Here is a 14244-nt window from a genome sequence, read left to right on the forward strand (position 1 = left end):
TGAGTGAATATGAAGTTTTACTTGGGGAAGATGAAAAAGTTCTGGAATGGACAGTGATGATAGAAGAACAAAAATGTGGACAAACTTAATGTCACTGAGCTGTGCACTTAAAAAGAAACTGGTTAAGCAGCCAGTTGTAGAGGCATGCACTCATAATACTCCATACTTAGAGGAGGCTGAGCCAGGAGGAGAGGAGGCTTGAACTCAGGAGTTTGAGATCAGCCCAGTCAACACAGCAAGACCATGTCTCCAAATAAATAAATAAATAAATAAATAAATAAATAAATAAATAAATAAATAAATAAATAAATAAATAAATAAATAAATAAAATAGAACAGAACACAATGACATACAGTCTTAAAATTTATTTATTTAAGCAGTTCTAAGGATTCCATCCCACAGCCTCCCACATGCTAGGCAAGTACTCTACCACTGACCTATATCCCCAAACCTTTTAAAAAATTTTTATTTAGAGACAGAGTCTCACATCTCACGAAGTTGTCCAGGCTAGCCTTGAATTTCTGATACTCTTGCCTCAGCCTTCCAAGAAGCTGGGATTATAGGCAAGTGCCACCAAATTTGGCATAAGCCTTAGATTCTTAAGATCTGAAGAAATACAGTATATCCAGCAAGTCTCCAATTAATAATAGTTACCATTTTTTGAGGGTTTATGATGTACCAAGTAAAAGGTCAAGTGCATTATTCCAGGAATTTTTAGTACTATGATGTAGACAGTATTATTTTACCCTTTAAAAGATGAGAAAACTGGGTTAGATATGAAAGTGCCCAAAGTCACATGGTTGAGAAGAGGAAACCTAATCTTGAGCTCAAATTTACCTATGTATGTGCACTTTACTACAGTCAGTTGAGAGAGAGAGAGAGAGAGAGAGAGAGAATGTGTGTGTGTGTGTGTGTGTGTGTGTGTGTGTGTGTGTGTGTGTGTATTTTTTACTGGGGACTGAATCCAGGGCACTCTAACACCAAGCTATATTTCTAGTCCTTTTTATTTTTTATTTTGAGACAGAATCTTGCTTAATCGCCCAGGTTGGCTATGAACTCTCCTGCCTCAGCTTCCCTAGTCATTGGGATTATAGGTATGAGTTAATTTTAAAATGTAAACAATCAATCCTGGCAATAGTAAATCTAATTATATAGAACATAACTAATAACCATACTATCTGGTAATTAGAAAAAGCTACTAATCCATTTAATAAAACAATCCTTATTTATTTATTTATTTTTTGGTACCACAGATTGAGCCCAGGGGTGCTTAACCACTGAGCCACATCTCCAAGCCCCTTTTTAAATATTTTATTTAAAGACATTGTCTTGCTGAGTTGCTTAGGGCCTTGCTAAATTGCTGAGGCTGGCTTTGAACTCAAGATCCTCCGGCCTCAGCCTGAGCCACTGGAATTACAGGCACGTGCCACCACAACTCTAACAAAAAAGCAATTCTTAACTCCTTCCTGCTTTGGACCATACTTTCAAATCTGGCGAAAGAGTCAGCCCCAAACCAAATGGATAGCAAGAGTGCATTCTAAATAGCAACAAGTGCCCCTCAATTAATGCACTGCAACACAGCAGCTGCTCACAAGACCTCACATAAATCAGTCTATAGCTAAAGTGCAATCTTTCTAAAAATCAAAATTATACTGCACAGCAGTAATGTTGAGACTCAGGTTCTGATAATCTTTGGCTTTGTGCCACCTGCAAATAAAACCATTACAATAAGATGGATCAACATTATAATCCTTGGACTCTTTGATCTGTTCTGGCTTCACATTGTTGGCTCTGACACAGAAAGGAAATGAGATATTTAAAAGCACTCTTCAACCAGGTGTGGTGGTGCACACCTGTAATTCCCAGCTGGGGAAGCTGATGCACAAGGATCACAGGTTGAAAGTCAACATGGAAAACTTAGTGAGACCCTAAGCAATTTAGAGACTTTGTCTCAAAATAAAATAGAAAGTGCTGGGGGTGGGGCTCAGTGGCTAAGTGCCACTTGGTCAAATTCCCAGTACTTTAAAAAAAAAAAAGGCAAACTCTTACTCCTTGAGTTATCTACACTCACACCATTTTTATTATCTATGCGTAGGTGAGTCATGGGCAGAGAAAAATTAGCTTATAGACAATGGAGTATACAGAGCAAAAAAAATCAACTTCTAGCAGTAAGTTCTTAATACCAACTACAAAGAATAAATATCAATACAATTATTATAATTTTTAGTTTACAGAAAATAGAAAAAATCAGTCTGAAAAGAATTCCACCTAAGATCAGTAATAAAACAACAATAACTAAGAATTATATAATATGCTTAAGTACAAAATTATTATCAATAGTGTTATCTACACAGAATTTACACACAAACATACATGCTGACAAAATTTAGTGGTAAGTACAAAGGATTTAAAATGACCCAATTCAATATTATATGAAGTATGAATTGTTTGAAGCTTGATATCTAATACTTTGGAAATTCTGTAATCATTTTTTTTTTAATCTGGTAATGGACATTTGAAATTTTAATGCACATTTTGGAATTACTAATTATTTCTGGGTCTGATTTAGTCAACTAATTTTTACTGGTCACCTGACATGTAACAGGTTCAGGATTATGTACTGGGAGGATGCATATCTGACTGCAGTTCTCTGCCTGCTAACAACAGTTCCCTTACTTTCACAATAGAAAATCAGAAACCATTACTGTGAACATACTACACGGCAGTAGTAACAATAACAAAAGAAATTTCCATCATGGCTCAACAATGTTATTAATCTGGTAAAATGAAATTCTATAATAAATAATCCTGAACAGCGAAATATTTTCTTATCTTTGTGCATTTTTACAGACTCTGAAGAAAGGGAAGGGCCAGTTAAACTGGGTATTGAGACAAAGGAAGTACTTTTCCATAGCTATAGTTCTCCCCCCAAGCAATATTTATTTTTCAACATTTTCATCTCCATCTTTATCACAAACACTTTTGCCCCTGAAATACAAAATGTTCGAGTAACCATTCAATTAAATACAACAGAAAAAACATCCGAAGTCTAGCAAAAGGTGATAAAAGTCGGCCAAAAACACACTTCCCTGCCTCTAATGCACTCAATGATTTCACCAGGGACGCTAAGCATTGCTTTGCCTTAGCACTCCTTCTAAAAGCTGGGAATGTGATAAGCAAGGTGCTCAGCTCAATAAAACTTTACTATTACAAAACAAATGTGACATTCTAATTTAATTATTTGAACTTTTACCTGTAGGTTCCGTCGCTCTCCAATTTAAAGCACCAAATTACTACTATTTGTATAAGTAAAAATATCCATCAGGTTCCATTACTGGGAAGAGCATGTTGATGGCCTAGTTTCAAAATCTTTTCCCCTTTTCCTAAAAACTATACAGAGCAATAAGAACACATATCCATCCTATGTATGTGTGCACATGTGAACATACACACATACTACATAAAAGCTATCTTTAATTTAGAGAAACTAGGACAGAGCAAACCTATAAATTTCCAAATTATGTGAAAGTAAAGCCAAAAATAGCACCAGTTAAGAAATCACAACAGTAAGACAGAAGCAGCATGGATGATTTAAACATAAAAACTAAAATGTGCAAGTACTAGAATAAGACATGAGCTAATGCCTTAATAACTTTGAAGTGAGGAAGACACTTCTAATTATGGCTCTGAATCTTAAAGTCATAAAAAATAATTGGCAAATCCAATTACATTAAAAAACAAACCCTGCCACATAGCAAAATAAAAACACCATTAGCAAGTCAAAAAGGCTCTACAATTCATATTAGAGACAAAGGACTAGACCCCCTATTTTTTCTCTTCTTTTCTTATAATTCCTCTACTTTACCCACAGTCCTTTTTTGTTATTATTCCGAGACAGGCTCTTGCTAAGATGCCCGAACTACTCTTGAATTTCTGATCCTCCTGCCTCAGCCTCCCAAGTTACTGGGATTATAGGTGTGCACCACCTTACCCAACAATCTCCCTACTTTTTAAAAAACTCTTAGAAATCGTGAAGAAAAAGACAAATAACCCATAAGAAAAATGGGCGCTATAAGAACAGTCAATCCACAGATAACCAAAAATAAAATCAATAGGGTGCTTTAAACATTTAAAAGGATGCTGATCTTGCACAGAATACATGTTAAAAACTACGTGTAGATATCACTTTTTATCTATCAAGTTTGTAAAATTTCAAAAGATTAATAAACTATCTTGGCATGGCTGTGAAGAAAACCAATATTTTTGTGCACTATGGGTAGGAATACAAAAATGATACTATCTGATATGAAGGAGAATATCTGATTGTATCCACCAATCAGACACATTTACCAGTTGACCCAGATATCTCACCTCTGACAATCAAATCCCTTGAGTCCAAATACCTGCCTACATATGAAGCTATCACTAGGATAATGCTATTTTTTTTTTTTTTCCTGACGTGCAAGAGATCAGGGTTTTGGACATTTGCAGCACTGTCTTAATAGCCAGAGCATGGAAACAATACAAGTGTCTATGAATAAAGGGTTGGTTAAATAAATTATGGAGCAGCTGCACAAACACTTAATTTAGAAAAAAAAAGAAAGAAAAAATAGCACAACATATAAATGAAAGTCTCTCTAGGCTAAAAACATTTTTTAAAAGGATAAAAAAGAGGGTGTGGTGATGTATACCTGTGATCACACTGACTTAGGAGCTGAGGCAAGAGCAAATTCGAGGCCAGCCTCAGTAACTTAGCAAGACCCTGTCTCAAAATAAAAAAGGGGAAATAAGAAAAGAAAGAAACAAAGTAGTGCCATAATATGCTACCTTGTAAGCAAGGTACAGAATGAGAATATATAATATATATAATTTTTTGCTTGATTATATTTGCATAAAGAAATATCTGAAGAACAAAAAGAAATCACTAAAATTTGTTACTTATAAAGGGCATCAGTGCCATAAAGAAAAGTAAAATTATGTCATTTGCAGGATGAAACTTGGGATTATTATGTTAAGCAAAATAAGCCAAACTCGAAGGTCAAGGGTCATATATTTTCTCTCATATGTTGAAACTAGAGAGGAAAAGGAAAAGGGGTGGTGGTGGTGGCCGCAGGAATCCCATGATAATCAAAGGGAGATTAGTAGAGGAAAGGGATGGAGCAGGTGGGAGGGAGGGAGGAGGAAGTGCTGGGAAGTGAGACTGGCCAAATCATAATTGTTAAATTGTGTGCATGTATGAATACGTAACAACAAATCCCATTAATATGTACAATTATAATGCACCCATAAAAAATGTGGAGAGGAACAAAAAAAGGGCAGTAGTGGTAGTAGAGCCAGTGGAAAGATAAGATTTCTCTGACTGTACAATTTTATAGTTTTGACTTTAGAAAACATGTATCTATTTAAAAATTAGAAAAATGAATGTTTACTGAAGAAAAAAGATGATCATCTTAAGTGTTTTAATTTTTAAAAATCATACATTTTAAAGGGCACATATACCAATATGAAGTAATGATAACTTCCGATTATTTAACACTCCTATAATAGATTCACTCAAATAATCTATGTACCTAAATACAACTTTTACAGTAGGTAAAAGTTTTGGTGTGAAGGTTAATCCTCAAAGTCCTGGACACAATAGAAAGAGGCTTCAACTGGAAATCACCAATGCTGACTCATTTCTTGAAGCAATTCACCATGTGACTTTGGACAAGTCCCTTCCTTACCATAATAACTGATCTCTAAAATAATTCCTTCCATTCTCTCATTCTGTGATTGTGTTCAGAACTAAAATTCAAGTTTCTTTTCCTTTCCTTCACTCAGGCAAAGGCTAGGACCGAGTTTCAGATAGGATAACCAAGACAGGATGCAGTTTGCCTCCAGTACAAAAATTTATCAGGCTAAACTACATTTATCCTTAATCCAGAGAGACCATGAAAGGACTAGGGTGAAGCTCAGTGCAGAGCATGGCATGTGAGAGGACCCTGGGTTCAAGTCTCAGAACTGTGAAAAATGGAGAGTGCAAGAGCAAGAGTGTTAAGTACAGAAGAACAAAAATGAAAATGATACAAGAGTTCATTCATTGAAGGTAGCTATGCATGGAAGATAACATCTTTAAAGTACTGAAAAGAAAATAAACTGTCTATCTAGAATTCTATGCTCAGCAAAAATGTCTCTCAAAGTCAAAGGGAAAATATTTTCAGACACAAAAGCTGAAAGAATTCATCACCAGTGGAAACTGGTGCTAAGACAACAGTTAGAAAGTGGCCCTAGATAAAGGAATTAAGAGCACTAGAAATGACAACTATATGAGTAAACATGTAAGACTTTTTCTTATTATTAAAATCTCTTTTAAAATACTTAAAAATAGTAACAATGTATTATAGGACTTATGACATAGATAAAAGTAAAATTATTGACAACCATAATACAAGGTTTGGAGGGAAGAAAAGGGAGATTCCTATACTACATGTGAAGTAGTATAGTATCACCCAAGATGGACCTTGATAAACTAAAATAACGAAACAGTTATAGTAATTAAGCCAAGAAGAAGATAATAATTATGAAAAATATTCAACTCAAAATAAAGTATAAAAAAAAGGAAAAAAAAAAAACCCAGATAGGACAAATAAAAGACAAATAGCAAGGAGAACCTAAACACATCACCATGTTGTATGTTTTAACTACACTAATATAAATAGTCTAACCCCCACCCATTAAAAGGCAGAAATTATTGGGGCCAGAGGTATAGCTCAGTGGTAGAGCACTTGCCTAGCATGCGTGAGGTCCTGAGTTCAATCCTCAGCATCACATATAAATAAATACAGGTATTGTGTCCATTTACAACTAAAAAAATTTTTTTAAAAAGGCAGAAATTATCAAATTGGACAAAAAAGCAAGAGCCACCTACAAACTGCCTATAAAAATACAAATTTAATATACAGATGCATTAAAACATAAATAGATTAAAATAAAAGGATAGGAAAAGATACAGCAAACTAATACTAATTTTAAAAAGCTAAAGTGGCTTTATTAGTATTAAAGCAGATTTCAAAGCACAGAATAAAGAAAGTCATTTCATAATGATAAAGGAATTAACTCATCAAGAAACATAATAGGGGCTGGGGTTGTGGCTCAGTGGTAGAGCACTTGCCCATCAAGCTTGAGGCACTGGGTTTGTTCCCAAGCACCACATTTAAAAAAAAAATCCTCTCCCGCAAAAAAAACTAAATAAACAATAAAGGTATTGTGTCCATCTACAACTAAAAGTATTTTTTTTTTTTAAAAAGGACATAATAGGTGTAGATGCTCATGCATTTAAGAGTTCCAAAATGTAGGAAGCAACAGTTAATAAAACTACAGAGAGAGAAACCTACAATTATAGTCAGAGATTCCACAATGAATCTCTCAAAAATAGAACAAGTAAACCGAAAATCAGTTAAGAATACAAAATACTTAACTATACTAACTTGACCTGACAGAACAATCCATCCAACAATCAAATACACACCCTTTTCAATACACACATAATTTACCGAGACTATAATCTGAGACATAAGATTCAATAAATTTAACAGGATTTGAGTCATAAAAATGTTACTTGATTACAATGGAATTACATATCAACAACAAAAAAGATGCCTAGAAAACCTCCACATTTGGTAAAAACCACAAAGTCAAAAAAATTAAAAAGGGAAATCATACAGCATTTTGAACAGAATAAAAATAAGGACGTAACATTCCAGAATTTGCTGGATGCTGTTATAGCAGTACTTAGGGGTAAATGTATAGCACTATAACCTATATTATAAAAGAAGAAAGGCCTCAGTAAACATAGCTTCCACCTTAAGAAACAAAGACATCTAAAATACAAAGTAAGCAGAAGTACTAAAGATCAAAATCATAAATCACTACAATAGAAAACATAACAGAAAATCAATGAAACTAAAAGCTGGTTCTTTTTTTTTGGGGTGCTGGGGATTGAACCCAGGGCCTTGTGCTTGCAAGGCAAGCACTCTACCGACTGAGCTATCTCCCCAGCCCCTAAAAGCTGGTTCTTTAAAATCAATAAAATAAACCTCTAGTTAAACTGATCGCAATAAAGAGAACATAGGGCTAGGGAGGGAGCTCAGTGGTAGAGCTCTTACCTAGCATGCACCAGGCCCTGGTACTATTCACAGTACCATAAAATAAACAACAACAACAAAAAAAAGAAAAACTAAAACGAGAACAAAATTTACCAATATCAGGAATCAGAGAGGTGATATCACCACAGATTGTACAGACCCTAAAAGGTTAATAAGCAAATATTACATATGAAATCTCATATGTATGTACATAAACACATATAAATCCATCTGATATTTTCTGCCTTTTAATTAGAGTATTTACAACATTTATACTTATACTGGCCAATAAATTCAAGAATTTAAGTGTAATGGTTAAATTTCCTAAAATACAATCTATTAAAGCCCATAGAAAAAGAAATAGATAACTGAATAACTCTGTATGTTTAAAAAAAAAAAAATGAAGTTTTAAAACCTTTTCATAAAAAATAAGCAAACAAAACACACTGGGCCCAGATGGCATCATCGCTGAATTCTATTAAACATTTAAGGAAGAAGTAATACTAATCCTACACAAATTCTTTTAGAAAATTTAAGAAGGAACACTTTCCAACTAATTCTATGAGATCAGAATTATTCTGATACCAAAGTCAACCATGATTAAAGAAAAAAAAAATAGGCTAATATCTCACAGATATGCAAAACTTCTAAACAAAATCAAATCAAATGAAGTAGACTCAGCAAAACAAATCCAACAATATGTAAAAAGAATAATATATCATAATGACACAGACTTATTCCAGAAATCCCAGGTTGGTATAGCATTCAAAAATCAATCACTATAATTCACTATATTAACCAACCAAAAACAAAACAAAAAAACCCCACGATTATGCTATCAATAGAGACAGAAAAAGCATTTGACAAAATTCACCCTTCTATTCCTTTTAAAATTCTCAGCAAACAATACAAGTGAACTTTCTCAACCTTTTAAAGAGAATCTATGAAAAACATAGAGTTGACATGTAGTTAACATAAAACAGTGCAAATATGAAGGTTTTCCTCCTAAGAGACAAAGATGACCAAAAAGCTATATATTTTTTCTTAATCAGCCAACTATTTCCCTCCTACGATGAACATTCTATTGGAGTATTTCTTTCCCTTAATGTCTAAGAAATTCAGTAAATAACAGTAACCTTGTCAATAATTCAGTAAATAACAGTAACCTTGTCAATCCTATTATATTCTATTCTAATTTGTTTATATACTCTCCTATTTTTAACATGTAATTTTTTATATTTCAATGTAATCCACTATTAATTATGAATTCTTCCAATCCATTTATGTAGTCCCTTTCTGTGTATTTTTATTATTTTGCTGGCTTCATTCTCTAACTTTTAAAAATACAACTGGAATTTATTTTGGTGTACAATGAGGCTTTAATTTTATTTTTATTTGACTCAGTAGAAAGATAAGCCTTCTCTTTTTATGGAGTCAGTAATTTAAGGATTCTTTTTGCCTTACTCTAGAACATAATTGTCTTTGTTGTCTAAAGTAATGAACTTTTTTCTGACTTCACTATGCTGTTCCACAAAAAAAACCATAAATAGTTAATAATTTCACCATCAAGAAATAATCACAGGGGGGCTGGGGCTGTAGTTCAGTGGCAGAGCACTTTCCTAGCATATGCGAGGCACTGGGTTTGATCCTTAGCACAGCATAAAAATAAATAAAATAATGGCATTCTATCCATCTACAACCACAAAAAATTTTAAAAAAGAAAAGGAAAGAATCATTGGGACTAGGGATGTAGCTCAATGGTAAAACCCTTGCCTAATATGTGCAAGGCCCCGGGTTCAATTCTCAGCATCGCAAAAAAAGAAAAAAAAAAAGATGATTTTTGTTAAATAATGTTATATATGCAATTCCACAAATACTTATGGAAGGGTCGACTACAAGCCAGGTACTAAGGACACAATATAGAGCAGAACAAATATAGTCTCTACCTTCACAGCATTTACTCATAGCCCAGTAATAAAAAGAGATAACTCTACCAACTACCACAGTGGTGAATGCTACCAAAACTGGAGATTATATACTCACATTTAAAATTTTTTATTATTCTTATTTTGGTACTGGGGATTGAACCCATGGGAGCTTAACCACTGAGTCACAACCCCAATCCTTTTTTGTATTTTATTTAGACAGGGATTCACTGAATTGCTTAGAGCCTCACTAAATTGTTGAGGCTGGCTTTGAACTCCTGATCCTCCTGCCTCAGCCTCCAGAGCCACTAAATCACAGGTGTGCACTGCTGTGCCTGTCTCACATTTTTTTTTTTAATTTTTTAGGTACTGATAGACCTTTATTTTATTTATTTATTTACGCATGGTACTGAGAATGGAACTCAGTGCCTCACACGTGCTAGGCAAGTGCTCTACCACTGAGCCACAACCCCCAGTCCTAAGAGTATCTTTCTTTTTTTTCCTCCCCTCTGAGGGGCCAGGAATCCGAACCGGGGTCCTTGTACGTGCTAGGCGAGCGCTCTCCAACACGAGCTATTTCTTCAGCTCTCACATTTTTTAAAAACACAAATGTGCCTAAGATAATCTTAAGAAAACACATTTCTCACTAATATTACTGACATCCTATAATATTCTCTATTGTTACAACACCCTAGATAGTTATTTTTTAGCCTACTCTAAGTGGATATTACAGAGAATGCACACTACATTTTCTTTCTTCATAGAGTATTTCTTCAGTATTGAAAATAATGCAGAATAACCTTGTTCCCAGATCCCCAAATCACTGTGATTTTATTAAGACTAACAATTCAAACTGAATCCATAAAGTAGAATTCTGGATCAATAAAGAGATATTCCACTGAGGGGTACAACCTATAAAAAAAATTTTACCTTCATTATAGGGCACTGGATTGCCAATTTTCAACCCAACTGTTTCAGCTGATTTCAAAACTTCTAAGTCCATCAAAATAACTACTCTCCTACAAAGGCAAAATAGAAAAATGTTAGAATAAATTCAGAAGCATTCCAAATGACAAACTATTTAAAAAGCTTATCCTCAATAATCATTTTGATAAAAACTATTTTCCCTTTGTCAACTGTTTTTCATTGCTGAATAACTTGAGAAATATATATCAATTCTTACATAAATACCTCCTTTAATTTTTAACTGCATCATTATCAAGGCTTTTAATGATTGCAGGGTATTCACTTCCCATTTAGTCCTTTAATTAACACCCCACATTCTTGCTACACACCATATCTTCAAGGAGCCATTGACATGATAAGAATTTAGATTATTAAACACAAGAGTATGTGGCAACAAAAGATTATGTATTCTCAGAAACATACTTATCTAAATAATTACAAAACCAATTACGACAGCAGGTATTTTTAAAAATGTAATTATTACATATCTTTAAGAACTTACAGGTCTTTGACTCATCTTTAGCTCCAATTAAAATATTTCAATAACTTCTCCAAAACCTTAGACCCAAAAAAACCACTTTGATGAGTAAGTAAATAAGTAACTAAAATTAAAAACTTTGACATGGTTTATAAGGCTTTATGTGGTCTGGCCTTTCTAACCTCTCTGGTTTCAACTCATCACTCCTGAGTTCTCTGCCCTCTAACCCATCAGCTTTCTATTCCTGCCATATGCCACAAGACCTACCTCTCTACATGCTACCCTCTGATTGTGGCTTTTTTACCCTTCATTTTGCTTCATCTAATATTTTTTTACCTCTCATCTCAAATATTATTACATTAAGAAATACTTTCCCAGTCTCCCATTTAAATCAAGTTTCCTTGTTCTACTTTTTGCTATAGTCATGATTTCTTTTCTTTCAGAACACTCTTAGTTTTAATTATATATTTATTAGTGATTATTTTATTATATATCTCTCCTGGACAGGATCTCACTAAGTTCCCCAGGCTGGCCTTAAACTTGAGATTCTCCTACATAGCTGGGATAACAGATATATACCACTGCACATGGCTAAGACTTATCTTTAGAAAACAGACACAAAAATATTTCTGAATAATATAATGTCTGATATTTACTTCAAAATTTTATATGAAAGAGGATGTGGAAAGGATTAGATAAAGCAAGACTGAGTATCAGGCATAATCTGAAGTCGAATAATGGGCTCTAATGGGAACTCACAATACCATTGTATGGTCTACTTTTTTTTTTTTTTTTTTTAGTACTGGGGATTGAACTCAGAGCATGCTACCACTGAACTACATCCCAAGTTCTTTTTTCTTTTTGAAACAGGTTCTGGTTAAGTTGCTGAGGCTGGCCTTGACCTTGCAATCCTTCTGCCTCAATGTCCCGAGTCACAGGGATTACAAGTGTGTATCACCATGCCTGGCTCTACTGTTTTAGATTTTAAAAATTATTTAGAATATAAACAGATAAAGAGAGAGAGAGAGAGAGAGAGAGAGAGAGAGAGAGAGAGAGAGAGAAAGGAACTAAGAGGATTACTTTTTAAGGCAGAATTTTTTTTTTTTTAGGAATGAAAAAACAGTTCAAAATTATAACAATACGATTATATCAAAATATAGTAAAAGCTTTTTTAAAAATTCAACAGTCACTGCTAACAAAACCCTGAGTAACAGAAGGACCTAAGAAATGCCCTATCACGTAATATATGACAAAGTGCATGTATTACGTGATAAACACTATGGTTAAGTACTAAGCATTTCCATCAAAATCAAGATACAAATAAAGTACCTACTATCACCATTACTGTCCAACTTTAATAGTGCTAGCTAATTCAGTAAGATTAAAAATAAACAAAATAAACAAAATAAATATTAAAATAAGGAGATAATACAATTGTTTATCAAGAAAATCCAAGAGACTTTAAATGGATATACACCATATTCTTAAACAAAAAAACCTCCTAACATCAAATATTATATAAATGTAACACAATCATTTGTATTCCAACACAATAGTTGCTTGTTTTTTCCAACTTGATAACAGAACACTAAAATTCATATGGAAGAAGAAAGATAACTGCTATGAAAACTTTTGGGAGGAAAAAAAGGGAATATACAATACAGATGATATTTTAGCTGAAACTCTACATCACATAATTACAAGGTTGGTTAGGATGTGTGGAAACTTCTACACCCATGCTGCTTGCTGGTGAGGAGGTAAATAAGTAAAGCTGCTTTGAAAGTAGTCCAGTAGTTTCTCAAAAAGTTAATCATAAGGGCTGGGGAGATAGCTCAGTTGGTAAGGTGCTTGCCTTGCAAGCACAAGGCCCTGGGTTCAGTCCCCAGCACCCCCCCCCCAAAAGTTAATCATAAAGTTAACATCTGATCCAGTTTTCATTCCTGGATACAGTATCTTTGGGGACTAGTTCCAGGATACCCCTTAATACAATCTGGTGAGGTCTTATCATCTCTATTGTTCAGATGAGAAACTAAGGCACTGAATTAAGTTTCTTACATAAAGTCATGCCTCTAGTAAGAGGCAGATCAGTATGTAAAATGCAGGTTTGTCTCTCTTTGAAATCGGTGCTTTTAAATTCCTCATATTTCTGGAAGACTTTTTCCTCTTAAAAATAGAAATATTTAAAAACCAGGCACATGGCACACCTGGAATTCCAGCTAGTTGGCAGGCTGAGGCAGGAAGACTCCAAGTTCCAGGCCAGCCTTGGAACTTAGTGAGACCCTCAGCAACTTATGGAGACTGTTTCAAAATAAAAAATAATGAGGGGTAGGAATGTAGCTCAGTAGTAGACTATCCCAAGGTTCAAAACCCATACTACCAAAAAAAAAAAAGGTAGTGAAATAAAGCAGATCCCATGGGAGTGGAACTATATTCCTGACTGGAGAGAACAGGCATTGAAGAGTTTCCCAGGAAGGACTGTACTCAATCCCAGCAAAGCTCTCCACCCTTTCCTATAACCATGCCCAAGAGGACAGAAAGTGGTTGGTAAGTGCAGTTTATGACACACAAAGGTAGACTGGAGTAGAAGATAACAGGTCTCAAGCGACAAAGCTGGCAAGAAGATGTACCTAGCATAGTAGAGCAAATAGGAAGTCTAGACAGAACTGTCCACATGAAGTACAAACAAGACCAAAGGTAAAGGCACAGCAACGCTGCAAGACAACAGTGCATAAAAATGAAAGGAACAAG

At 34.3% G+C, this 14244-nt stretch overlaps 1 protein-coding gene across 1 annotated transcript in view; it reads right to left on the reverse strand.

Moving 5' to 3' along the window:
* RPA1 (replication protein A1) overlaps positions 1-14244 on the reverse strand; it is a 47858-nt gene that overhangs the window by 21917 nt on the left and 11697 nt on the right. Inside the window, 1 exon segment of the mRNA XM_079130854.1 lies at positions 10983-11071. Within this exon segment, the coding sequence (XP_078986980.1) occupies positions 10983-11071 (89 nt within the window).

The sequence above is a fragment of the Sciurus vulgaris genome (assembly GCF_902686455.1).
Source record: "Sciurus vulgaris genome assembly, chromosome: 3".
NCBI lineage: Eukaryota > Metazoa > Chordata > Mammalia > Rodentia > Sciuridae > Sciurus > Sciurus vulgaris.